Source organism: Melanostigma gelatinosum (assembly GCF_949748355.1).
Source record: "Melanostigma gelatinosum genome assembly, chromosome: 12".
NCBI lineage: Eukaryota > Metazoa > Chordata > Actinopteri > Perciformes > Zoarcidae > Melanostigma > Melanostigma gelatinosum.
Window position 1 is genome coordinate 16,152,378 of NC_136645.1, and position 27,487 is coordinate 16,179,864.

Consider the following 27,487-nt stretch of genomic DNA (forward strand, 5'->3'; position numbering starts at 1 on the left):
TCAATGGCAAAATCCACAATTTAAATAGAAAACACAATACTATTATTTAAATTAGTATAACTAGAAAAACGTATTCTTTAAGAACATTTATTGCTGTTCAGAGCATAAAGCCATTTGCCATTGGGCCCGAAGCTAAAGCCAAGAGGTGCAGAATGTTATTGCATAATTCCCCTCAAAGGGGAATGTGGCTGAGTTTTAGCATTAAAACACATTTCAGCCATGCCCTTTGACGACACACTGTGTGCTATTCACCATTCACCACACTTGAATTCACAAATTAGAGAGAACTGGTCGTCTCGTGCCTGAAGCGAAGTACACAGATGCTCAGAAAATTGATTGAAAACATGGAAAATGTGACCGTAAGAGTGCTGGGGCTTGATTTTCTGAGAATATAAGCATGTGCTGTGGAATAGAGGTTTGGCTAGGAGTCAAGTAGGCAATCAAATTTGTATTAAGTACACAAACCTGAAGGAAATTCAATGAGTGTCACAGAGTTTGTCAAAGGACTATAATGTATCCGTACATTATAGCTTTTGATGTCTGGTTTCAACAGCTTCAAAATGGGTTTTCTTGAGAGACCGATAGCGCAGCAAAGACTGAAGATTAACTCGTAAATCATTAAACTTAGTAGTACTTCCCCTTTAATGGTCTCAGCGGGCTGAAATACCTAATTTGCACATACCAAATCTTTACCATCTTGGCAGTCGTATGTGTATCTGACAGCACGAGCTGAAGTTGCAGATTCCACCACTCTGGACACACTGATCCATTTTCTATCTTTGTTCTCATTTCGCAGCCTTAATGAAGTCAACCCCACGGTCACAGGGCAGCAGATGTGATGTTGGCCTATTATGATGTAATCCACTCAACCTGGCAGGTTGTTTTCACACGTTTAATAGCAGTGAGTCTATTATCTGGATTGTGTATGGTAAGATGCTCTAAGAAGTCTGCAGTGAAGAAGACATGAGCAGCTTTGAATTATGTATATCTCAGAGCCGTGAAAACATTTTCCAAAAGCCTTTGGCAGGTGTTTTCTGGCAAGTTTGAATAGGATTGGGCCTGGCACCCTGATACTGTGGGACATCACAATCCTGTGACATGCAGCCGACAGCTCTCCCTTCCTGCAGAGCCTGTTGAGTGGAGGAAGAACTGTTTGCCCGGCTGCCTTTAGTACCCCTTCTTAGTAGTACACCCTAATGTGTTACTTCTCTGAAAGTGCCCCCCCCCCCACCCCAATCACTCCGTGGTTTCTTGTGAGAATCAGAGAACAGTGTTTGTATTGTGCTTTTCAAGTCAGGAAATGATTTATGGTTTAGTTACGTATGCTCCCTCTCCCCCCTGACAGCCTCCCCTTCAGCTCCAGCTTCAGTCCTTTCAATTTATTTTGATATTAGACATGGGGAGTGCCATTTAAAATGACTCGGCTTCCAGGATTGGATTTTTGACAGCTGCTCAATTTGCATGAGGTAATGATTCCCTCACATGTCATTCTTCGTATTTGTATATCTATCTGGACTTTGCTGAAATTCATAATAGAGGTTGTCTACAATTCCATAAATGAGCAACGGTGACATCTTGGATGAAATGCAGTATTTACTTCAGTTGGGATTCATTTGATCTATTCAGTCTGGGGAAAAAAAGACTGGATTAATTCTATCAGTGAAATGAAATATGTTACACTGGGTACAACACATTACTTTTCTTCTCACTTTGATTCTTAGGGGCAGTTTGTTTTTATCATAATGACTCGACTGACCAGACTACATGCCTTTTATTATAGTCAGTTGGTAATTAATAAACAAACTAGTGTTGACACAGTACTGCACCCTTTTTAAAGAAGACAACAATACATCAATCCATTTTTGATGAATATCATTGCATGTGTTTTTAATGTATCTTCTTCAGCTTTCTTTTGGTTTAAGCATATTCCCACAAGTATAGCTGATCCGATGCATTTTAAAGGGGATCGGGTTTTGCAATCTTATAGAGTGCAGCACTCAGATGTGTCACTCATTTTTCACATGAATGAAAATGATTTTCACATCCCATATTCCCAGTGTAAACATACACCTGAACAACAGACGCTTACTCTTTATTTGTGTGTGCACGGTATCATAGTTACATATCAAGAATACGTCAAATACTTGCCGCTGGAGAATGATCTCATTGGGTCGGCGCGTGCTAACTAATATAGCAGCGACAAACATTTTTCAAGTATTAGGGGCTCGCTCCATTTCTGCTGGCATCTGCTAACGGTGTCTGAATGCAGCTCTTTGCTTTGGCTGCCTGGCAGGAAGCAGACAGTTCAGCAGTGAGAACTCGTTTGTCACACGTCCCTGTCATCTGCAGCATACCCCAGGAGGGCGTGGAGAAATTGGATTTGGGTGAGGAATGTGACGGAGTCATCCCAGGGGATGGATGTGACATTGGCTCTGTGTGAAGAGGAAGTGGTGATGAGGTGGCGTGTGTACATTGGTACCCTATCGCCCCCCTCACCGCTCTCCGGCTCTCGTCCCTCCAACTTGGCTTCTATCTGTCTCGGCGCTGCAGTAATGGCTTTGTTATTGGGTTACGGTTTAGTTACACTACCGGAAATGCTGTTACAACCCCCTGCCAGCGTTAAACAATCTCCCTAGACGTCTGCCTAATGCTTTGAATAAATGCAGTCACCCTGAGCGAAAGCTCAATATTCAAGGTCCTCCGCAGACTATTACAATTCTGTCGCCGTTTGTGTTTTTTTTTTCCTCAGTCAATATCAATTTGTCCTTTTTGTAGTTTGTCACTGTTGCATTGCAGATAAAAAAACAAACTTGTGGATGTAAGGATTGTATTTGTTTGTCAGGATGTGTTCCTGTTTTTGTTCCACTACTGTCATGGCATTTGTCTGCCTCCATACTGTTTTCACTGACGGAGGCCACCGCCTAAAGTGGCCCAGAGAGGACAGGACTCAGACTTGTGAGGGAGTTTGTGTGGATGTCAGCTGTAGCACTTGTGACAAATATTTATACTCTGTGTGTAACATGCCATCTAGGAATCACTCAGTGAGTTTTGAATTGACCTATTGCTTTTTGTATTGGATTTTGTAATATTAGTAGTAGTTGTTTAGGATTGATCTGCAGTCAGAATGAATTGGGACGTCCTCTTGCAGTGAGAAGAACGCAGACCTGCAAAGCTTATGTCTGAGAAACATATCTTCAGTAGACACTACTAGAAAGAAGCCTGTAGTTTCCCCTGTTTGTTAACTTCATGTTTAAATCATTCTATGAATGGACTAGATGCTGGATGACAAGTCATTGCAGGCTGCTGGGCTTGCTCACAGCAGAGCAGCAGTAGTAGTATCTGCATTTGTCCAAAAGACAGAGATTAGGCTTCCACACTGCGTGTAATGGTGACCTTCACATCACCGTACTGTATTTTGAACTGTTAATGTTTAATATATTCACCCTTAATATATCTCTTTCATCAAGATTGAAAGTCCCAACATTGAATTGTATCCACAAAGGACTTCATTGAAAGCCAAACTCACAGCCCCGCTCATTGGTTGACCATAAAACAGCTTCAGTCCATTTCACCGATCGCTCATCTTGTTTTCCTCCTCATCCTCTCTGCAGAGGCGACTATCTTCAGCTACGATGGCAGCAAGTTCATGAAGGTCCAGCTGCCAGTGGTGATGCACACAGAAGCCGAGGACGTGTCTCTGCGCTTCCGCTCCCAGCGAGCCTATGGCATCCTAATAGCCACCACATCGAGGGACTCCGCTGACACCCTGCGTCTCGAGCTGGACAGCGGCCGCGTCCGCTTGACTGTCAATTTAGGTAACGCCTCGGACATACACTGACTGCAGCACCAAAGTCACGTGTCAGAAACACACACACAAACACACACACACACACACACACACTCTCTCGCTCACACGCAGACACCATGTACATATTTGGAATAGAGGGAGAGGGTGTAAAGACTTTCAATGGCAAGAGTCTGCGGCTCTCCGCTCACTGCCAGTTGAGCACACAGCTGCCGTTGCCCAGCAGGGAATGCTCGCCGCCCGCTCCATCAGCCAACCTCAGATCAAGATCCATACATGTGTGTTGCTCTAAAGGGAATTACATTGTTTTCTTTCCTGGTGTTGTCATATGAGGAAGCTAATACTTCTTCAGGAGATGAGAATGTTTAGTGAATCACAACTCTTCTAATGTAGCGATTAGCTAATGTGATGCAGCCCTGAGTTGTGAGTTGTGGCCAATCAATGCCCTGCGACCATTTGTTCTCCTAGTATGCACCTGATTGCACATAAATCAGCAACTCCGTCTTAAATGAGCACAGGAAACCGACAGCAAAAAGCAACTCGAGGACAACATGAAAAACTGTGTGTGTGTGTGTGCTTATTTGCTGAGGAAAGAATCCAATGATGCCTGTGAAAAGTTTGCTATCTCTCAAACAGAGCAATGCCGTGCAAATGATTGCCATCTATTTCTCCTTTCCACTGGCTAAACAGAAATGGGCTCCCTAAGCGGAGCCGTTTAGCGGTGCATACAAAGTAGGCCGTCTGTGTCTTCTGTCAACCACAAGGAAGCATGTGTCCCACCACGGAAGACAACAGCGCCACACACTGACAGGGCTGACAAGTCAGATCATTGCGACTCCAAAAAGATGCCCACTGATGAAACAAAACAGGCTACCGTGTTTTGTTTTCTTTTGAATTGTCTTTGACACATTCTAGAGTTTTTGAGTTTGTCCCCGGGCCATCAGCCGTTGATCCCCGTCCCTCCTTCAAAGAAGCAGAGCATTCCCTGCGAGGGTAGGCTAGTGATGGTCTCTGGCTGTTTGCGACCACTTTTCTGCTGTGGTTGACAACACACGACAGGCAGGGCCAAATGGGATGGAGGGGAGGGAGTTTGATCTGGGTCACCTTTCTAAGAGCACGACATGAGCGGAGCCTCAGGAAACAGAGAGGTAAAAATAAAAAAGATTCAGAAACCGTGGCAGTCAATATGACATTACTGTGTGCTGGAAGATTAGTTTGTACATTGACAGTAGACACATTTATTATGGATCAATACAACTCCTTCCTCTACCTGTAATATTATTTCAATGGTTCTGATTGAGCTAAATTCTACCTACTTGAAATACTGTTTATTCAGATTGAGTGAAAGTAGCAATACTACAGTGTATAAATACTGTTACAAGTCAAAAGGTTTGCCTTGAAATTTTCACTTAATGTAAAAGTACGTAAGAATTATCAACAAAATGATTTTAAAGTATGAAAACCCAAAAGAGACATTATGCTGAATGGCCCAATTCAAAGCGATAGGATGATGATTATCACTGGTGCATTAACATGTGAGCAGCATTTAAATTCTCGCTGAGGTGGAGCTTACTTTACCTACTTTATATATTGTTAGGTAGTAAAGTCTACACTGCATCAGTGCACCATATTTTATAATGACCATATGTTTTTTTTATGTAACAGGTTAATCTGCAAACCTACCATCAACTATAGCAGTCAGATTAATGTAGTGGACTTAAAAGTCCAACTGTTGCCTCTAAAATGTAGTGAAATCTGAAGTGGCATAAAACGGGAATAGCTTCCTCCTGGCCCTGTCTGACCCTGACCAAAATCTGATGCTCTCATACTGTACAAAAGATCATATCCTAATCACAGGAATCTCCCTGCTTGCAACATGTAAATCATTTACAGCCCACGTTTGGCTACATGGGAAAACAAAGCAATACAAACAATGTTGTATGACTAAATTGGAGCCTCACGCTTTTCTGTTCTACATTGCTTGAACACATATTCCTCTGGCACAACTACACTGCAGTGCTTTTAGCAGCTCACTGCAGCTCGGGGCCATGGGTGAGAGCATCAGAGGACGGACAGTGTCTGTGTGTGTGTCCCCAGAGGGGTGGACTGTATGCTTTAATGATGTCTGCAGCTGTAACGTTGAAAGATGAATTTATCTCTCATCTATTCTTCCCCATCTAGATTGTATCAGGATTAACTGTTCCTCCAGTAAGTTACTGTTCACCTTTCTTCTTCTTCTCTCACACTTACTGTTTCTGGACATTCATATGTTTTATTCTCTAGAAGTGTCATGTTTACAGTTTCTTCTCTGCAGCCATTATATAATCCTGGCGTTCAAATATCCTAAAGCTATGCCAATGGGAATTGAATCCGTGCACTGAAATATATCTGACTCGCACCTTGCATTGACATAGACGTAACATCTTATCATAGTGCAAGAGCTACGGGTGCATCAGAAGTGCCTGGTGTCGTCGTGTGCATCTGGTGTCCGGGAGAACGATGAGCAGTGAGGAGGAGATGGAGGGAGGCTTAAATTAATGACAAACCAAAAATATGGCAGTCAGCTGTGATTCCACACACTGAGTTGTTTTATTAATTAACAAACCTTTTCACTCATAGATTCAAGTCGATATAAAACGCATGCTTTGGAATTGCAGGTATTTTAGACATGCATGATTTCCTTGTCTCTCCCTCGCAAATCTTTTTTTTTTTCTACTTCAGTATTTCATGCCAGTTGTAAATTGATGAGGCCATTGAAGGCACAGAGGAAATACAGAGTGTGATTTTATTATGCTCATTAACCTGCCTCACAGAGCAGAAAGAAAGGGATGAAGAGGGAGGGAGGGAGAATAGATCTTGTTGTGGGAATTCATGGTGGATATCCGTGTGTTTGTGTTTGTGTGTGCGTCTTTCAACAAAGAGGTTACATTGCAATATTTTGGGAGGTAAATATCCCTGACATTTATTATTCAGGAACAGTGATGAATTAATAATTACTAATGCTGGAGTCATAATACGTGAGCCCTCTTCCTGGTTAATGGCTCTGAAGTGACAGACACACTCTCAAGATCAGTATATACCAACAGAGATGAGACAGTTTAAGCTCTATAAAGTGCCAGCGTCACATATTGTATGTGACGGCCCGCCGTCCTCTCTGAAAGTGTTGAATATCTTATCTTGGTGTACGGGGTGTTACAGTATTTGAAGGCACTGCCTGATGAGAAGCAGAGACTTACACAACAAACGCCTCTGCGCAGAATCACATGACGTGACCTCTAGACATGCTTCTGTGAGCCAGCCCGTCTTAACACCTTTCTAAATGCTAAATAGCATTGTTCATGCATCTTGGATTGCATCCCTTGTTTGTGTATGCAAATACGAAGCTCTAAGCTCTAATTCCCCCCTCTGATGCTTTAAAAGGTCGTTCCTGGTTTGCGAGGATGGTGTGAAGGCATAGCGTGTGCATACATGGACTCCAGGGGTTGTTGTACTAAGATTTCATTTCTATATTTATTTCTTATTGTTGTGATTCAATAGGGTCAGGATAAGTGTTGAACTGGTGAAAGTATACGGTTGGAGGTAAAGTGCTCTAAACTAATATTTCACGCAATCTTTAAATGTTGAGTAGGAACTATTTCTGCTTTAGTAACTATAGCATCAGAAGTGTAGCGTAGAGCAGTGTGTGTTCATAGGATGGAGACATTTGTGTACATTTTCTTGGTGTAGTGTCTTTTTTCTCCATACAAATAACAGTCTTCAATGACAATGTGCCATATTGTTGCATTTCCAGAATGAATTGATGTTTGACAGATGTAAAGAAATGTAATGAGTTGTAGGTGCTTCTCACATATAACTAAGCTATAATTCTGAGAGAAAATAATTTGATCACATCAACATTTAATATGATGCTTCAGGGAAAACTAATATTTAAGTAAATTGGAGGGGAAAAAAGCAGGAAACAGCAACTTCAATAGTCCCAGAACTATTTTTGTCATAAGAAAATGTTTAATTCAAGTTCTTGGAAATAACTCTTTTAAGTCAGTATATTTCCACTTGTGATGCGTTAAATTCATATTTTCTAGGTTATCATCTCTGTGTTATTTCGGTCCTTTATTCTGTGTTAATTAATGTGTCTTGTCAGGCGCTGCAGCTCCGGTCAGCTTGCTGGATGGATAATTTCAGCAGCGACTCAAAGAACACATCACTGTCAATTAGAGACCTAGGCTGCCCGGGGCTGCCCATAGCTGTCTGAAGAAAACACTGCCACTGCGACTTAAACACCGTTAACAAGCACTGAGTGACAAAAAACTAAAAATACAAACTAAAAATATCTTGTGACAGATTGGCTTTTTTTTTTTCATCGGACATTCTGGTCATTATTCTTTCCATGACCTTCGGCAACATCTCAGGGCAGGTTTTCTCTCATCATTGATCTTTTCCATGCGTCACTTTTTGATGTGAACGTATGTAGTGTGAAAGAGCTGAGGGACATTCTTTTACATGGATGTTAAACCGTGTGTGCCTGTTAGAAATGATGCATGAGAAGGTGAATAAAGGGCAGCCCTCATGTAGGATGACACACGCTCACCAGCTCATCCGAAAAGTTACATTTAATTGTAAATATTGGATGAGCATCAAATCCAGCAAAAATACAATACCCACCTCCCCCAATTATATATAAACCGTACTATGTTTCTGCACCATGATGTACTTAAATACCCAGTGAAGGGAGACAACACTGAAGTGCTTGAAATGAAAGTAATTACGAGGATGTTCTCTCCTGTCGCACTGAATTAGTTTGATAAAGAGACTGACATGTTGGCTCAGAGGTCCTCGTAACAAACATTTAGCCGCTTAAATTAAAAGCTGGAAATAACATTGACATCGCCCAACATGACACCAGTTATTGCTAAAAATGCCTCTAATCTCAGTAGTAATGGCAGTTGGAGCAAGTCATGTTCAAAACAATCTCCCTACTTGCTGTTTATTTCTACATTGACGGTAATCCAGCAGTAGTGGCCCGCTGCGTGGTCAGCGAGTCCCCCCCTCCCCTCCACCTGGGTGAGTCACAGTAGCGGGGGGCAGGCAGCACCAGTATCTGGCCTGTCATCCAGCCAGCTAGAGCTGATTGACTGGATAATCGCATCTTCTCATGCTGCCCCATGCCACAGTTCTCCTCTGTTCCCTTAGGCCTGAAGTCAATGAGGCAGGGAGAGATCACTGCGGATCCATCACTGCAGATAGATAGACGAGGCAAACAGTGGACTGGAGGACCTTACTGTCTGGACAGCAGCTGGCGGTTTAGACCACAGACTGCACTGCAGGCATAAACGCAGGCCCTACTGTAGTGAATGTTGTGCACCTTAATACGATTGACCTCTTTCCCCCTTTCTTTTCTCCTTGGAGAGCGGGACAGGATGATGGAAGGAAAAGATCAAGCAGGCTTTCAAGTCCAACTCCATCCCATTATTTCATATCTCTCCTCCTTAATCCCTCACCAGTCGTCTGGTTTCAATCCTGCCCCGGTGTTTAGTGCTTACAAAGCGGAACTGTGCCTCTGAGATTGAGTGTGTCCTAGTACTTTGGCACCCTTTGATTTGCATACACATTGCATCGGGGCTTTGCAGATTGCAGAAAAGGAGGAAATAAATAGTTACAAATGTGTGCAGGGGAATGAAGATGGTACCCATCTGAAATACTCCCCACAGTGGACAAGGTATGCGGAGCCTGGGGATTTCAGTACTGTCACAGTGGCTTGTTGTCATTGGCCTGTTTGGTTACGTATTCACAGCAGAGGAACAACAGCTATATTTTTTTCTCTCTGCTCATGAGATCAAACAGATTTGGTGCAGTCACTCTGATTTATCTGCGATTCTAAATTTGATTATCTCTCTGTGAGGTTTTTTTGTCACCTTGATTCTGTGTGACATCTCCATCACTGCCCGCTAGCAGTGACACACCTGATGCAATATTAATATGCTGGTTTCAGCAGTCAGTGAAGGGATGATTTAGAGACATGAAGTATTGTTCTTCGTTAAATATGAATCAGTTGAATGGTCATTTGGTATTATTTATGGGTTTAATGAGAGGGCATCCAATGTGTAGTTTCTTTTGTGTTACTGACGACATCAGTCACCGGCTCCTTTTCCAAAACACCCATTTATTTTCAAGGGTGCTGATACAAATCACATTCTGTATTTCCTGTTTTTTTGTAATACTAGATTTTAGGGACAATGACTTGTATATTTTGTCTCTTAATGGGTTCTATTTCACCACCAAGGACACTGCTTCCATTATGCAAGTATTTGTTTCCCAGCTACTATTTCATGTCATGTGGTGGACATGAGAGAAATGAAATACTGGGTTGCACTGTTGAAGGTAAACAAGATGGAGAGTGATGCCCAGTTGTTCAGTGCTTTGCTCCGTCACAGCCTTTTGGTTGTTATATGCTGCCACCAAGTGGCATTATAGGAACAGGGAGATATCACAAGAAATAAAAGACCAGCTATAATGAAACATCTATTCACCCCGTTTCTTGAAACACTATACATTTACAGCAACACAGTCAGTGTTAATACTGTCGGTAATAATGACGTGACATCCTGATGACTGCCTCCCTCCTTTCGCTTTGAGAAAAATGGTGTTCAGGTCAGGGAGGATTCAGAAATTTGATGCCCTATCTAATGGGATCAGGACAGGAAATGCAAGTCAGAACGATGTGCTTTTATGCCCCATTAACGATGTTTACCGTAATGTTTTCTGCCTCTGTCAAACTACTGAACTCATCCACTTTGTCCTTCTTTCCATCTCCCCCTCTCTGTCTCTCAGCCTGTCTATAATATATGTGCTTTCTAGTGTATGCATGCATGTGTGTTAACCGTTGTTTGGACTGTCCTGCAGGCAAAGGCCCAGAGACTATTTTTGCGGGTCAGAGTCTGAACGATAATGAGTGGCACACAGTACGTGTGTACAGGAGGGGCAAGAGTTTGAAACTGACCGTAGATGATCTGCAGTCTGTGGAAGGTACTTCTCATCCTGCTCTTCTGACCGAATCCTTTTTTTTTCTCCTATAAACTTAAATTAACCATTCGATTTGTTGGGCTCTAAGATTCTAGGTAAGGCACAATTAATCTGCACTATATTGTGCTGTGACAGGTTAGATGCATTGCTCATCTGGTGCGAGCCTTCATGCATTTTGATGCTGTTTAAAATTCATCAAACAATGTCAACACGTGGCCTATAAGGGAACGCTAAATATGGCTGCAAAATTCAACAAAAAGCTACAATGTGCGGAATTTGTCACTGTGGGAGAATAATACCCATTTAAGTTAATATAACTGTTCATTTTACGACAACTATGTAGACAGACTGGGGGAAAAAGTTATTTTTAAACATTTGGTGTTTACTGAACATTTCAGAACACTGTATTGCTCAATGTACACCCTCAAGAAAACCTTTTCTTGACTTAAACAAGAGAAAACATTTGTTTGAAACCATTTGGTCATGAAAATGCGTTATATTAACGCCTGCACAGCTTAAATAAAATCATTTTCAATTCGTAATTCAATTCATATGGTGTACCTGTCGTTATTTAGAGGATTTGTAGTTGACCTTTTGATTGTGAATCATTGCTCCTGTAATTGCCGCTTACCCCCAATAACATCCCCTCTCCCTCCCTCTGCTGATCAAAGGTCAAATGGCAGGTGATCACACCCAACTGGAGTTCCACAACATTGAGACGGGCATTGTGACTGAAAAGCGCTTCATGTCCATGGTGCCGTCCAACTTCATCGGCCACCTCCAGAGCCTCTCTTTCAACGGCATGGCCTACATAGACCTCTGTAAAAACGGTGACATCGATTACTGTGAGCTCAATGCCATGATTGGCTTCAAGAACATCATCGCTGACCCCATCACCTTCAAGTCGCGCTCCAGCTATGTGACCCTCACTACCCTGCAGGCCTACTACTCCATGCACCTTTTCTTTCAGTTCAAAACCACCTCCTCCGACGGCCTCATCCTGTTCAACAGCGGGGATGGGAATGACTTCATTGTGGTGGAGCTGGTCAAAGGGTAAGTGGATGCGAAAGATTCACTGTTCTCCCATACATGTACAGTAGATCTATTCACTTTCACTTTTTTACATCTTCAATGTCCTTTGACCTGGGCTTTTTTAGACCCTTAAGTGGCAAAACACAAGATAGTTTGTTCCTTTTTAACGACTTTTGACAGCATTTTTGGTGAATGAGCCATCACTGTGGAATTCTGCGGAGTCCTGCCGTGAGAGAACTTTGTCGAACAACAATATTTCTAGTACTGTGATATGTTTTTAGGGGATTTTTCTTTTATTAAGTTTGAATTTGTGTGGGTGGCTCTCTTGTTTTGGCCCATGCTGTAGTAACTACACGGCTCTTTTACTTGCACACACACGACTTCATTTGTAGGGCAATCTTACCTGCCACCAGGAGTAAAGGCGATTTCAACTGTGTTTAATTAGTTGTATAGTAGTGTAGAAAGATGTTTATTGATGTGAGAATCTCCATATGAATGGTCTTATAATGCAGCTGTTCATTCAACATGACAGTTTCCGAACAGAATATAATTCCTGACAGCTCTGATGACATTACCATAGGAATTCAAATTATTTTCTTATCACCTCTATGCCAGACTATTTACTGAAAGAGCTGTGGGCCATTACTGTTCCTTTTAATATTCATGAAGGCACAACAAATACCCGACATGAAAGGGAATCAACCACACAAGGGCACATTTCTTCTTGCTGAAAATGCAGCTATAGAATGACTTCTTTTAAGTAATGCCTGCAGTTAAGGTAGTATTCAATGTGCTAAACATTAAAGTCATACATTTTAATTAAAATGAGCATGCAAATCAGAAATTGCCTGGAAACCAAAATAGTTTAAGACCAATTTGTTCAGCACAGCCCACAACCTTTTGTCAATGCTGCAACCTGCCAATTATTTAGCTCCTTTTCAGACAGCTGCACTTTCTGACACTCTCATATCTGCACATTTGGACACGCAGGCACGCAACAGCAAACAAACACTCTTGCTCCAGTTTTCAGAGGTTTATTAAACTTTTTTGTTTTTCTACTTCTAGATTTTATTGTTATTTTTAAAATCTCATGCGTCTGTGAAGCAAAAGCTCTGTAAATAAACTGGACTTTAATAAATACATGCATATTTTTGGAGATCGGAAAGCCTTCTGTATGGTGCCATGCTTTCATGTCCTTCCTGTCCATGGTTGCATCGACTCATGTTGTTAAATGTCTGGTTCCAGTTACCTGCACTATGTTTCTGACCTGGGAAATGGAGCCCACTTGATCAAAGGCAACTCAAACAAGCCCCTGAACGACAACCACTGGCACAATGTCATAATCTCCAGGGACACCAACAACCTCCACACTGTCAAGATTGATACCAAGATCACCACGCAGATGACCACGGGAGCCAAGAACCTGGACCTTAAGGGTGCGTAGGCATAGTGAATTTATATATATATATATATATATTTATATATTGCAGATTCCATTCATTTGGGGCAGCAGTGGCCTAGAGGTGAGAGAAGCAGGTCTGTGACTGAAAGGTTGCACCAGCAGGATAAACCCTGCAGGCGTGGAGGAAAAAAAAAAAAGTGCGAGGCTCTCACTCATTACCACCACTGAGGTACCCTTGAGCAGAAAACTCAACCCCCATCTGTTCAGTAGCCGACACTACATCGCTGTGCGTGCGGATCAGGGAGTTCATAGGAAAGACAATTTGTGCTTAGCAGACCAACATTTTATTAAAAGGGATTTAAAAGTATATTAATACTCCACAAGATGACAACTTTTGAAAAAGAAATTGGCGAAATGAATGTGCAATTAAAGAATGTTGTAATTATTGTTTCTAGACATTTTTAATGAAACGGGTGACACATTTCTGGCTTGTGTGTAAAAAACAAACAGTATTGATATTTTATCATTGTACAATTTAATGCCATTTGACACAATTGGGAAAAGTTATTCACTGATGATTAACTTCCTGCAATCTTTCATTTCGATAAAAAACGTTACCGTATCGAGCAACCGTCATCATTAATGATGACAACGCAAGGTTTCTTTAGTCAGGAAAAGTCAGTGCGATCCAAATTGCAATGCTGTCTGAAGAGATGTGCCTGTTACTTTGCTTGGTATCGTGTTTGGTGTCCACTAGGGGTCAGTATTGTCATATTTCTGCACAGGTAATCTTTATATTGGTGGGGTGGCGAAGGAGATGTTCAAGGAGCTTCCCAAACTGGTGCATGCCAAGGAGGGCTTTCAAGGTTGTCTGGCGTCAGTGGATCTGAACAGCCGGCTCCCAGACTTGATGTCAGACGCTCTGGACTGTGTGGGACAGATAGAGAGAGGGTGTGAAGGTGAGTCGTCTCTCAGCCCGCTAAGGAAATGTGTTGTCTGCTGTTTGTTACTTTCAAACTTTTGTTTTGTCTTTGGAGTACACTACTGAAGCTCAGGTTTGAATTGTATTGTCTCATTTAAACCCGATTTCACTGATAAAGTCTCACAATTACTCTGGTTTCCCCTCATTATCACACAACTATCCTGAAGGTGCATCGCAGCACCACGCAGCGCTGTAATGTTGCTCAGTCCATCCATTTTAATGCTTGTCCGACAAGGACACACATACACTGTGAAGCACAGCCACATTGCCAACCTGTGACACATAATTTAACATCCATAAAGTGTGTTAGTATTCTGTTAGAATGCATCAAGCTCTGACACTCCTCCACAGGCAATCATTTCTGTTTCAGTTAGCCGTAATCTGATTATTCTCTCTGCCATATTTGTACTGCCAGTGTTATTTCCCATTTTAGCCCCATTCTGTTTTGCTATGCACGCTTGCTGGATCTAAGAGTTTGCCAGAAGCGAACCTTTTGAATTATGTATGAAGCCTTTGTTGCATGCATGAATATCATTTGCTCAGTCTAATGTGTGCACCACATCCAGAGACAATATTCGATTTATTTTTCAACTTCACTCACTTAGTTTGATTTCACAATTCATCCACTGTTGTTCTATTGAGTACGCAACTTCTGATCTTTTCATGTTCCATTACAAATGCAATCAAATGTAGCGCCCTCTGTGGGTCTGTCAAGCTTGCTGTTTTCGTTTCGTGCCACATGGCATCGATGGTCGCTCTCAATGGAAAATGGCTTCTATTAAAACACATTAATTGAACTGTACTACAGGTGTCAAAAGGTAGCATATAGTCGCTGATAGTATTTTACTACGGCAGGGATCGTTTCAGAATATAAATGAGAGAAAATACGTAGATTTCACACCATATCTACCTCCCATAATAATGACTTAACTATTTCAATTAGATGTTTATATATATTGCTGATGTTGAGAGTAGTTGCTATTACGGTTTAGATGATTCCGGTCTGCATTATACAATACAAGCCGTCCCCTCTGGCTCTTTCTGAGGACAGACATCGGCCTCATTCCTCACTCTGTCACTCCTGCTTCCACAGTCTGTGTTTCTGTTGCTCCATCTCTGACGCCTTGATCCTTTACTAACAGCTGGTACACTTTTCCTTTTCCTTTCCTGTTGTTTTGCTGACAAAAGTTGCATTGATGAAAGCTGACTTGCAAGGTAGATAGCTTTGTGTGTTTGATACGGAGTCTGATGTCCTTCCTCCCTCTGTATCTACAATGCCTCTGCCCCTCACGTCTTCACAGTCTCTACCTCCACACTTTCCACTCCCTGAACAAGATCTCTGCCGAATTTGAATTCACCCACCTGCTGTATGGAATGGGCTTCAGTCCCATAGGAATACAAGTACCATCACCATCTTGTATCAGTCTATGGGGATCACGTTTTGATTTGCACTCGCATATTGTGTGTTCTATTGTTTTTGTCTTTTATTGTTGACATACTTCTAATAAATACGTTTGCATGACTTTATACTCTTAATTATGTTTTCTCCTGCATGAATTTTCCATTTAATGTAATCAAGGTGTTAACTCAAACCTCAGTCATTTTCATGTTTTACATGACATTAATCATTGTTGTTATAAGTCCCATGTTCCTGTAATCTCTGGCACTCTATAGATATAGTAGGAACTATATCAAGCAGCAGCCTTTTAAGATTTAACAGTTTAAAGTAGGCTTCATAACAAAGCACCGGCGGTCAGTCATTTAAGTAAATTCAGAGGCATATTGATAAATAAAAAGCAATATAACTACATATAGTTACTGGATTTCTAATCAACATCAATTGAAATGACATAATGATGTAAAAACATAGTATAATTCTGTATCTTAATCATTTAAAATGATGTCTTATATTCACTAGACATATTTACAAGTATGACAATACACATCTCATTGTTTACTTGACTTCCTCGCTAAGTCAATAGAAATTAGGCCCCGTTACATTTGTGACACTTTAAGTATGAAAAGACTTTTATAAGACGTGGAATCTCAAGCATATCATACGGTGAGATGCAATTTAAATTGACATGAATTCCAAGGTTTTTCCAGAAAGATCGTTAATCAAACTGCTGTTTTTCTTGTTGCAAAAATCACACTGTACAGCATTTTATCATTGCATTTTTAACCTTGAGTGAGCTACAGCCACACCTATTAAGCAGTTTCTATAGCTAGCTGAGCAGCAAGTTACCGTGGCTACAATCATTCAGAAAATATCACTTTTAGAGAGTTTTCGAATATATGTCTGTATTCAATAGCTGAGCAACTCATTTTAAAATATCACAAGAGTAAATAAATAAATATACACCAGAATAAATATGCACTTCTTTATTGTAATACCGCAACTATCGAAGAAGTAGATGTGTTCTCCCTGTATGATTATGGCTGTGAAGGGGAGTGCTGCATGCATGCAAGCAGTAGTTTGTCATTATTCTGATTATATGATGTCCATGTGGCGTAAACCTAGTCCAAATATCCACAAGTTGGAAATTAAGGATAAAAATTGACAAATAATGGTGGCCAGAATTGTTGCAACCAAAATAATCCCAACAATCATCCATACTAACCAGTGCCATTCCACTAACATTTCTCCATTAACTGAAACAGCTCGGTGTCACTGTCACACAGACGATGCAGTCGGTGCAGTCGTACACTGACTGCACTTTGGCCCAGACTGACAGAATGACTGACTGACTGATACGTGGTTGGAATGATGGAAATGCACAACAACTTTGACCTCAAACACATCTGGAAGCAGCACTGTTACATTGCTATTTAAAAGCACATTGATAACTCCGGCCCCTACTGGTGACAAACTGAGCATTATTGTTCTGTGACCCCATTCACAGCTGGTAGTAACAGCTGTGCGTCCTCTGACTGAACTAACCATCTGCACAGGTGGTCAGGGACACGTTGGAGAAGGAAAGGTGAACTGCATTACAGTGTGTACTATATTTTGTAGACACATTTGTGGTGTAACAATATCAAATCTAGATACTAGTATACTGTATCTGTTATTGCCAATTGTTTTGCACTGATGTTAGTATTATATCCATCACACTTTATTTTTATATCTCCATTGTTTATAAATACATTCTTGTTTTTTTTTTATTATTCTTATTGTCATTTTTGATCAATCTCTGGCACAAGAATTTCCTTCTGGATTAACAAAGTTCTCTTTTAAATACATGCTACTGTTGGATGTAAATAGGGGCTGTAACCTAAATCCCAACATTCAATTTAATATTATGCACTCTGCTGTTCTGAAATATTAAATGTTCAGCAAAATATGGAAATCACTGATGACAGTTAAATCCTAAAATTGAAGTTATTAAAACAAATGCCATTTTTTGTACATTTGTGAGGTTTTTCTTGCGTGTGTTTCCTGAAAACTGTTGAATTCATCGAGGGTTTTGGGCAGGCAGTTGGCTACAACCTGTGAATTTGAAGCAGTTTTAATAGAAATAATACAAAATATGGCTAAATACACAGTTGTGGTGTTTGCACAGCATATGTATGTTTGTTCTGTGTATGCTTCCATTTGCAGAAGCCTATTGTCTGTGTGTTCGGCGTGACATTTCATTTCAACTGCAGGGTCAATCTGCAGAATGTGCTTTATAGTAAAAGTCTGCTCACCAAGTTGCCATTTGTCTCCGTATTCAGGCCCCAGCACGACGTGCCAAGAGGACTCGTGTGCCAACCAGGGTGTGTGTCTTCAGCAGTGGGAGGGCTTCAGCTGTGACTGCAGCATGACGACATTTGGAGGACCGCTCTGCAATGACGGTAGGCTTCCACTTCCCGGTTTTTAACTCAAAAGTCAGAATAGTTTTTTCTTCATTTTTCTTAATTTTAAATGAGTTCGACAAGTACATATAAAACATACTTCAAATGCAACTCAATTCACTCAATTCCGTCCATCTCTGGAGCTAATTAAACACGTCCAGGAGAATCTTGGTGTGAGACGTTTAAAGGTGGGTGTTATCGTCAACAGAGCGTCCATTTTTATATGCTTTCACACATCATTTGTGTTCCAGCTCATTATTGTTTCCTGCCTGTGGTGCTATATTTGTGTCCTCACGAAGCACGGTGTTTGCCAGCAATAGGACAAACTTGCTTTGTCAACTCTCCAATTGAACGAAGTAAAGTCCCTAAACTGTGCTGTGTCCTGTTACTCGGTCAATTAGGACGAATCTTCAACGAAACTGCAGTAGCTCTGCTTGAATATACATCGTCTTCACTGAGGGTGTCAAGAGCTGTCGCAACTCTGCAGGGCAGACTCGTTTAGGATTGTGACATCTGGCCGACAGTTCAGTGAAAGCTCATTAAAGTTTGAGCGATGTACCACTAGAGGGACCAACAAACATTGTGTTCCGCTAAATAAAACATCTAAAACAAATCTATCAAGCAAACAAAATAACCAGAAATGGCCTTATAAATGATTGCAATTTGACCAGATAGCATGTTGTTGTTGACCAATACAAATTAAACCTCAAACACACCTTAAAGGGTGAGCTTGCTGCATTACTTCATATTTCTCTAGCAGGCTAGTCTGCCCTCTCACAAGGAGAAAACCTCCATTCCTCAGCTCCTGGCCCCGTAACCTTCATAGCCGGGATGCATTGTTACAGCCGTCAGTCACAAATCATAAAGGAACTAATAATATGTCTGATAGCACAATACAGCTCATGCAAATTCAAAATGTAAATCATTTTGAGCAGAATATTGTGTCCTCTAAATTGAGTGTCGTAAACTTCAGTTTACCGTAGTGCACCCAATCTCAACGAAAACAGAAAAACAGCGTGAGACTTGCAGTTAATTTAAAGTTAGTCATGTGTTAACACAGTTTTCATTATTATGAGGAAACCAAATCTATTTTCACAATTAAAACGATCAAATCAACAACAGGTAGAGACTGTCCAGCCTTTCCTTGGAAAACACAGTTTATCTTGTAAAATGTTAAGTTTATGATTCTGAGCTGAGATCTTTAAAAAAAAATTCTTAAGATCACATATCAGAAGAGTTATCTTTAGAAAAATAGAGGATGACATCATGCACTGTGGTCGAGTGGCTAGCACTGTCGCCTCACAAATTAAAACCTCAAACACACCATAACGATTTAACGTACTTTGAACCACATTATGCAATTTAAAAGTTCTATGATATTAATCTCTCTTAAAGACAGTAAACAGGCGTTTTGTTTAAGGGACTCTGTGCTCATTAGTGCTTAGCTTTTGAGAGAACTAGGGTAATGTCTTCCGCTCCTTTTTTAGAAAATGGGCTACTTCCTCATGCAAAATATGCACAGGGGATTTTTTTTTTTGGTCATTATTTTCTTCTGCAGCGGTTCACACAGTAAGGGGTGAATGGGCAATGTGCTGAACTGCATTAAGGAGAAAAGAACAGAGTGGGCACTCTGGAGATGACACAAAAGAGAGAGGAGAGAGCACCATAAATGTTAATGCATTCTGTGTCACTTCTACCAGCTTGGTTGGACCCCATCTTTTGTTATCAACAGAAAGTGTTAATAGATTCCCATGCAGCCTCGCACGCTGAACATATCTGCTCTCTGTGATAACGCTAAAATGATTCTTCTGTCCATGAGATGTGAGTCGAGTGTAGCCCGTTCTGATCCTAGCCCTCCTCGGCCCGTTTTTTCTCTCCCTTTCATTCCTCAGACCATGTTTTGATCAACACAGGAGTGGGGCTGGAGTTGTTAAGCGATATTTTTGATGGCGAACTCCTTGTGAAGCTTCCGTTTGCGTTAAAGAGAGAAGAAAAGCAGCTTGGAACTTTCTTCCTGTCGTACATATTCATCCCGAGCAGGCCGGTACAGCTCATTTCCAGCAGTAGGAGCAGAGCGGCTCACAGGACACGCACACGTATATTATATCTGAGCAAAAGCGCTCTACCTGCTGAGTCTAGTTACTGCAGCTCGTCTCATTATTCCTTCTGACCTGACAAAACAATAGGACGGATCAATGTGCAGTCCCGAGGGATGCAATATGTAACCGCAAAAAAACATACTTTCCAAGAACCTCTTTCACCAAGGATGAACTAAAGTAGTCCTCGGAATCGTGATGCAAGACATCCTCACTCTGCCGAGGAAATTCTATGACAAGGAAAAAATGAAGCCGGAGATGGTGGGGTTGTATCTGTGTTGATGGATTGTCATGGGAATAGAGGAGAAGGGGGAGCCGCAAAGGCACGAGAGAAGCGTCTCTGAGGAAAATATCCATTTTTACCAGATATATTTACATAAGCTGAGGTGCAGGCAATTTACAATAGAGCAATGGGTCTCTGAGAAAGCAACTTAAATGGTGAGCTTGCTGCATTACCTCATTTTTCTCTAGTGGGTAGTCTGCCCTCTCACAAGGAGAAAAACTCCATTCCTCAGCCCCTAGCCCCTAGACCCCTCACAGTCAGAGGGGCCCGGGTTGATCCTGGGAGGACGGCCCTTCTGTGTGGAGTTTGCATGTTCTCCCCGTGTCAACGTGAGTTTTCTCCCCCACAGTCCAAAGACATGCAGCGTCTCTGAAAAGCACAAGTCGTTTCTGATAATGGATGAAGGGATCATGTGTCTCGTCACTAATCACTAATGCGGCTTACCCTTCGTGACAGCATCTTCATAGAACCAGTTGTTTGCAGTTTTTATTGCACACTGTTGCCTTTTGCTAATACTTCTACTTTTCCTCAGCAGTCTACAATAAGCAGGGCCGGTATCCACACACACACTCTGCACTAAGTTTCTTTCAGAGCAATCCACCGTTTCTTGGCTGTGCTTTGAATTTATTGTGATAGAAGTATTACAACTTTTCAGAACAGTGCTGCACCTTTCAGTCCAGAATGATTGGTGAGATGATGACACAGATATAAAAACAATCTTCAGATCTTCTCTTCATCATCTCCCAAACACTTCAGCCCAGTGATGTGCCAGTACTTTTTTGTTTCAATGACCTGTGGACACGGTGTCTTTAGAGTGGTATTTTTAGAACCAATTATCCCCACTGCATAGCTACAGTCAGTGAAACTAGGGTAGAAAATGAAATGCAATCACTGGCCAAGATGAGTGTCTGTCAGATCATCGTGCATGTGAGATGAACTACGGTTGTGAATTGTGTTAAGCGTGCATTTGGTCTCATTACTACAAGCTATTTGTGATGCCAGTAGGAATAAAATGGCTTGTCAGTTAAGGGACAAGAAGGGAGACAGACTCAGTGTATCTTTGCGATGAAGTCATCAGTACTGTTGTGCTGGTAATCAGCCCAAAGCAGAACATTATTAGTGTCTTCCTATACGCTTAGACTAGGAGTTGATATTGCCATATTACATCTTGTCTTCTCTAAAAGGTCCAATACGGTTTAAAAAACTGCTAGTTTTCATTCAGAAGCTGAGGCTTGTGTGTTTGTGTGTGTGTGTGTTCAAGGGGGGGGGGGGGACTTAAACTCCAGTCCAGACCCCCTGAGGGAATTTGCCTGCAGTGGTCTAGCATCTGAGTGTAATGTACAGAGACAAACAGAATGGTGTTTACTGTTGAGCTAAAGTGGGTCGTAGAGAGGCTTCAGCGAGGGGTAAGCCCGGCCGCACGCAATTTCAGTCTCGCCTGATTGCTTCTGCGCCAAGTCTTCTAGCTAGAGCTATTAGTGCCATGTCAATATTGTATCAACAATGGAGGTTGTATGGGTCTAGTTTCCATTGTCTCTGCCCAAGGGGCACAGACGAGCCCCTCTCACTTAATTTCTTATGCGTCTGAGTCGATGCTCGTTCTTGTACCTTGAGAATAGTCCGTGTGGGCCGCAGGCTCGGTATCCAGTGTGTGATCTGCATTAGATATGGGTCAGATTCTTCTCAAGCACATACAGCCGAAAGACAAAGGACCCCATTTCTGTCATGTGGCCCCTCTTCATGTCGTCTAAAGACACTCTAACACAGAGGAACACACGCGCTGACACGTTTGTTGCATCAGTCCACAAAAGCCATAATTCAAATAAATCATTTCAAAAAGAATAGAAGAATCTAAGAAAGTTCAGAAAATGGAAACAAACACGCCGCAGTCTGGTGGACTTTCTTGACATATTATTTTATTACAAGTAGCAATGCATCACGTCCAATGTCTACATTTTTTGGAGTCAGAATGATTCAAGAATCGCATTTAGAATTCACATTTAGAACAATAATTTGCCCCAGTTTAGCTTCTTTTAAATCTTCAAGCATGTTCCTTAAATTGTCTTTCAGTATAGGGCACTTGTGTTTTAGTATTATCGTGATGGTCCTCCAGATTTACGATGCAGATAAACTCACACACACACACAAGCGCGCAGGAAATACAGCAGACAGTGTTGTCCCTGTCCTCTCTGGTGGCATGACCATAGACCACTTAGTTTGGTTTGGATCAATACAAGGGGATACTCAGTCCAGTAGCGAGGCCAAGGGGATATGAGGCAGTCGAGTAAACAGGCTGCTGTCACATGGAAGTAATGTCCCCTTAATGCAGCTCAGTGATACAAATGAATGGGCATGAAAATATTTGGACTCCGGTGTGTGTATTGAAAGCCTGGCCTAGATCAGAACAGCCGTTGTGTCCCGACATATGAGAGAATCGGTCTTAAGTGTGTCTGTCTTTTCCATTCAGTAAACATACGCGTGAGTGTTCACACAGGCTAACACGAATTAAAGCACATTCCATGTAAAAGATGAACTGATCCAGCTGAAGGCTTTTCAAATGTACAATCAAATAACCATTACATGTTATCAATGGATAGTGTTATAAAGTGTTTGTACTTACACACAATGAGAGGAAATGATTATGAAATGATATTGACAAGTTATTATCATTCACCTTAAAGGTAGACGTGCAAAATAACCAATGCACTATAAATATACAATATATATATAGGATGCTTATTCCAATAATCTTAGTTCTGGTGATATTCTATATTATTCTTATTGTCAACAAATCCCAGGTGAAGACCAAAACCAACAATGAGTTGATACTAATACTGTCTGTTTCCAAAGCACAGATATGAAATGTTTATTGTTCTTTGCCATAAAGTTCCACTGCTGTCCCAAAACTAATAACAATAAAAATGTTCGTCCTGATAATAATATCCTGAACTATTGAATGAGGCTTTATTGTTATTGTCTTCTTGCTGTCCCTCTGTTGCTCTCTCGCTCTCTCTTTCTCTACTTCCAACTCAATATAAGTGGTCACTGTCTGCCCTAATTATTTCTCAATAATTTCCTCGTACTGATTGAGTGTCTGAATTTAAATGGGTTTCTATGCCAGGAAGTAGTGGGTAAAGCCTGTTGGCATAGTAACCAGGTCTCCTTTCCTCCCACTGTGGATGCTGTAACGCGTCTAACTTTGCCCAAGCAGTGCTATCCCAGCGGGAAGTGGTGTAGAATCACTAACATGGCTTGATGGAATACTGAATTATCATAGTTGCTTCACACACATACACTGATGGTAAAACATAGTCTACAGCTAGAGGCTGTTACAGAGGAGGCAAGCCACATGCCTTTTATGCGATATCATGCTGGCACGGTGGCATCTGTACTGTATGGAGGAGCAGCTGTGTTTGACATGTGTCAGATCGCTTCATAAGACTATGCTGCTGTTCATATGGCGAGGCAGAGATCTGGTGTACAAACTCAGTCGGGCAGAGCACTTCTTGTGCTTTTCAACATTATCTTTGTCCCATCGACCAGTATACAGTCAGATCAGCATTGTGCACTAGCATTAAGCACTTCTTTGCAATCTCTTCTGTAATCAGAATCTCATCTCGAACTCATTGCAGTGCAGTGGAGAGAACCTAATCTTTGAGGTGTTTTTTATTAATTGGTAGCCTGGGGGGAGATGTTGACAGGAAATAAGAAGCTGTTGTTTCTCCACAACACAATACTAATTAAAGTGTTGACTAGAAGACAGAGTATCTGCTGAACTACCCTGCTGGGTGATACACTGACACTGTAAATATTCCCCTCAGGCTATTGAACATGACTCTTCGGAAGAACTGTGACAAGAATCTTACACATCCCTAAAAACCAAAACGATCGCTTCCGTAGTTAACTATTTAATACACTTTTGATTGCTTCTGTTGACATTGTGTGAATGATTTCAGTCGGAAGTCATTTAATTGAAGAGAAAATGTGTTTTAGTTCACTGACAGGTCAGAGGGGGGGTAACGGAGGCAGTGCTCGAATGGCTTTCCGTCATTATTGGCTTAATGACAAACCATGAATGCTACACTTGAATCATTTTTTTTCTGACCAACAGCCGTCCCTCGTTTACCGATCAATAGACGCTAACCGATAAATGCCACAACTCCTCAAGCCAAGTTCCTGTGTCGTATTTGCCACTTCGGCTCACTTTAGGTGAGCTGACCATTAAAGGTGGGCCAACTAGTCTCCTTTCAGGTTTTGTTAATATTTATTTTAACTATTTAACTGATAGCATTACTGGTTCAAAGTTCTCGTTGTTGGTTTACAAATATATCGTAAGCAACATGTGGAGCAAGAGGTTGGTGCGCGACAAAGCTCCAACGGTGACCACAGATCTCTGCTGCACCAACACCTGCTGTGACATTGACTCATTGACAACATGTCACACAATGAGACTGACCGTTATCAACTGTGCAATCCAAGTTTGTGAATTAAACTTGGTCTACCCATCTTTTACCTGTTAAACAGAGGTCAAGAAAAAACAAAGCATTTACATTTGAGACAATGTCTCCATGTTGAGGTTTTTTTGAATATCCTAGCTTTGGACAAGTGGACTCGTTGCCTTGTATTTCATTACCTTAACTTGTACCCTGTAGCAACACATCCAGTTTTTAGACCAAAATATCCTACTGCTTTGTTTTCTAGTAATTCAACTGTTGATTGGTGTGAAAGTAGAGATCTGGAGAGTCAGACATGCTTGATAGATGAACATGTTCTACCCCTAAACCTTTTTCTTTTTTCTGAGTAACACTGTTGTGCGACGCACTAATGGACACGTACTATGCCTGCAGTACGGCCACGGGAGCATCTCGATAACCTTGCGAAATGCTGTCACAAAGCAAATGAAGCAAAGCAACTGTTAGTATGAGACTAATCATAACTAATTAGTATGTCTGAACATAGCTGTGTGCTCCAAGTAATATTAACAATATGCACAAAGGGCTTAGACAATACAAACTCTGCTTCAGAACTGATTGGTCTGAACTGTCCTTGAACTCAACTAGCTTCTAAAGTGTCTATGCATAAAGGAGAGATTTCATGTGTGGCACTAGTCAAATCCTCTCTTATCTGTAGACAGCTACGGTGGAGAATTAGTGCAAACACAGATCACTGACTGTCCCGAGGCCAATTCACAACACTCAACCTTCAAATACATCAGACCCCTTTTAGATTTCCACACGACAGAATTGCTGTGTCTTGTAATCGGGTCTCTCGAAGTCGTTCTCACACTTACAAGATATTTCACCAGGAGAAATTCCCAATGAGGTTTTCAAACTATGTTTTGTCAAAAAGATGTGAAAAGTGTAGCGATGCTTGTTGATGTTGTTGGCACACTTGTTCAGATAACAGCCTGTTTCCACACGTCTTCACCGTTTCCCCAATGTAGATCGGTTCTGTGTTATGTTTATTCTTGTGAACAACATGTGAACGCAGAAACTGAGCCAGTACTATTCGGGGTTTCTAATGTAATGTATGCAGACAACTGGAGTCACGCTTCCTCACTCACTCTTTACGTGACACACTTTTCACAAATATATATATTGCGTGCGGTCTGTGCTTTAGGCCGCTGGCCATTCACAAACCAATCTTTCACTTAGACATGAACGGCTCTGCGGCATTGGCGACTTCCTGATCGCTGATTGTTGCATGCTTTCCGTGTTATCACCGTGGAAAATGCACACAACGTTTCTTGGCTCGTGCAAAGTATTTGCATTAAATTAGTTTGGTCTGACCATACAGCACTCCTGTCAGGGTACAGTAAATTGCATTTTAAATGTGCATAATGTATGTTTACCAGACTTCAGCTTGGATTCATAACACAAGGAACCACTGCTTATGCACTCTTCCCTGTGAAGCAGCACCCATCACAGAGCCAGATCCAAAACATTGGTCTCACAATTTCCATGCTTTTGATGTCTTGGACAGTGGCGACACATCAGGCAGCCTTCGCTCATGACACCTCCTCCTCTGAAATACCTTGTAAACCAGAGTCAAAAGGCACTCCAAAGATCTTGCTCTTGTTTGCCATGACCATCTACAGTAGCAGAGACGGAATCCTGACTGGGAGTGTGTGTGAGTGTGTGTGTGTGGGGGGGGGGGGGAGGGCTGACCCAGAATATGTTACGCCCAGCTCCTTACATTTGTGTTGGTAGCAGGTTCTCCCCTGCCATCAGCTTTTCAAAACAGTATTTAGACTTTGAAATGAAGTTTCCCCCTTTTTATTTTCTCTACCGTCCGTCACTCTGAATCGTTTCTAAAGCCCACCCTCATGCTTCCCTACCATGCAGCAGACATTGCTCAGCTGCCCCTCTTTACCTTGTTCCACTCCCACATGTCAGAATGTGGTCAGAAGTGTAGGAATTCTCCTACAGGAACAGAACAGTTTGCCCAGCACAGCTTTCCCTTCTGTTTCAACCCAGCAGCAAAATACTTACGCTGCGTGCACTTCTAACTGAATGGCTTCCCGTGCCGTAAAGGTAAAAGCCAGCAGAGACCCTACAAACCCCATATTCGTCTCTGAAAGTAAATATCATTCACCTGACTAATGTTTCTTCAATGAGTTCATGTTGCTTGAATGATTCAAACCAGAGATAGAAGTGAAAAGTACACAGGGATGAATCCTTGTAATGTATGACATCAGATTCCACGTAGTTTAAGTTCCATAGAGTTTTAAGTGCACTTTGACTGATTAACACTGGAAAAGAAGAGCAGTGGTTTAGTGCCCATTGATTCAACTTTGTGTATGAAGGAGATGCTTTCACTACATGACTCTATCTAGTAGGGTTCCTACTTGACAACCGGCCCTGGCTGCAGAATGCCTTGTATTTATACAGCTATATTTCTGATGAAGTTTTTCGAAACCAGAATATATGTATGCTGTAGTATGCTTCTTCAAAGAGTATATTCTTTTCTTATGCTTCATTGTTGTCGCGCTGTTTATTTTCAAAGAAATGAACTTCATTCAAAAGTATAG

The 27,487-nt window shown here is 41.5% G+C and overlaps 1 protein-coding gene across 6 annotated transcripts in view; it reads left to right on the forward strand.

The window, feature by feature from the left end:
* The window catches only part of LOC306785869 (neurexin-1a-like), a gene marked incomplete at its 5' end in the record, with an annotated part of 228,738 nt that overhangs the window by 94,003 nt on the left and 107,248 nt on the right, over positions 1–27,487 (forward strand). For all 6 annotated transcript variants that reach the window (XM_079280409.1, XM_079280405.1, XM_079280407.1 and 3 more), the window contains 7 exons: positions 3,612–3,815; positions 5,987–6,013; positions 10,706–10,828; positions 11,497–11,878; positions 13,103–13,293; positions 14,045–14,218; positions 17,959–18,078. In XM_079280409.1, the coding sequence (XP_079136535.1) occupies positions 3,612–3,815; positions 5,987–6,013; positions 10,706–10,828; positions 11,497–11,878; positions 13,103–13,293; positions 14,045–14,218; positions 17,959–18,078 (1,221 nt within the window). The remainder of the gene's footprint in view (positions 1–3,611; positions 3,816–5,986; positions 6,014–10,705; positions 10,829–11,496; positions 11,879–13,102; positions 13,294–14,044; positions 14,219–17,958; positions 18,079–27,487) is intronic.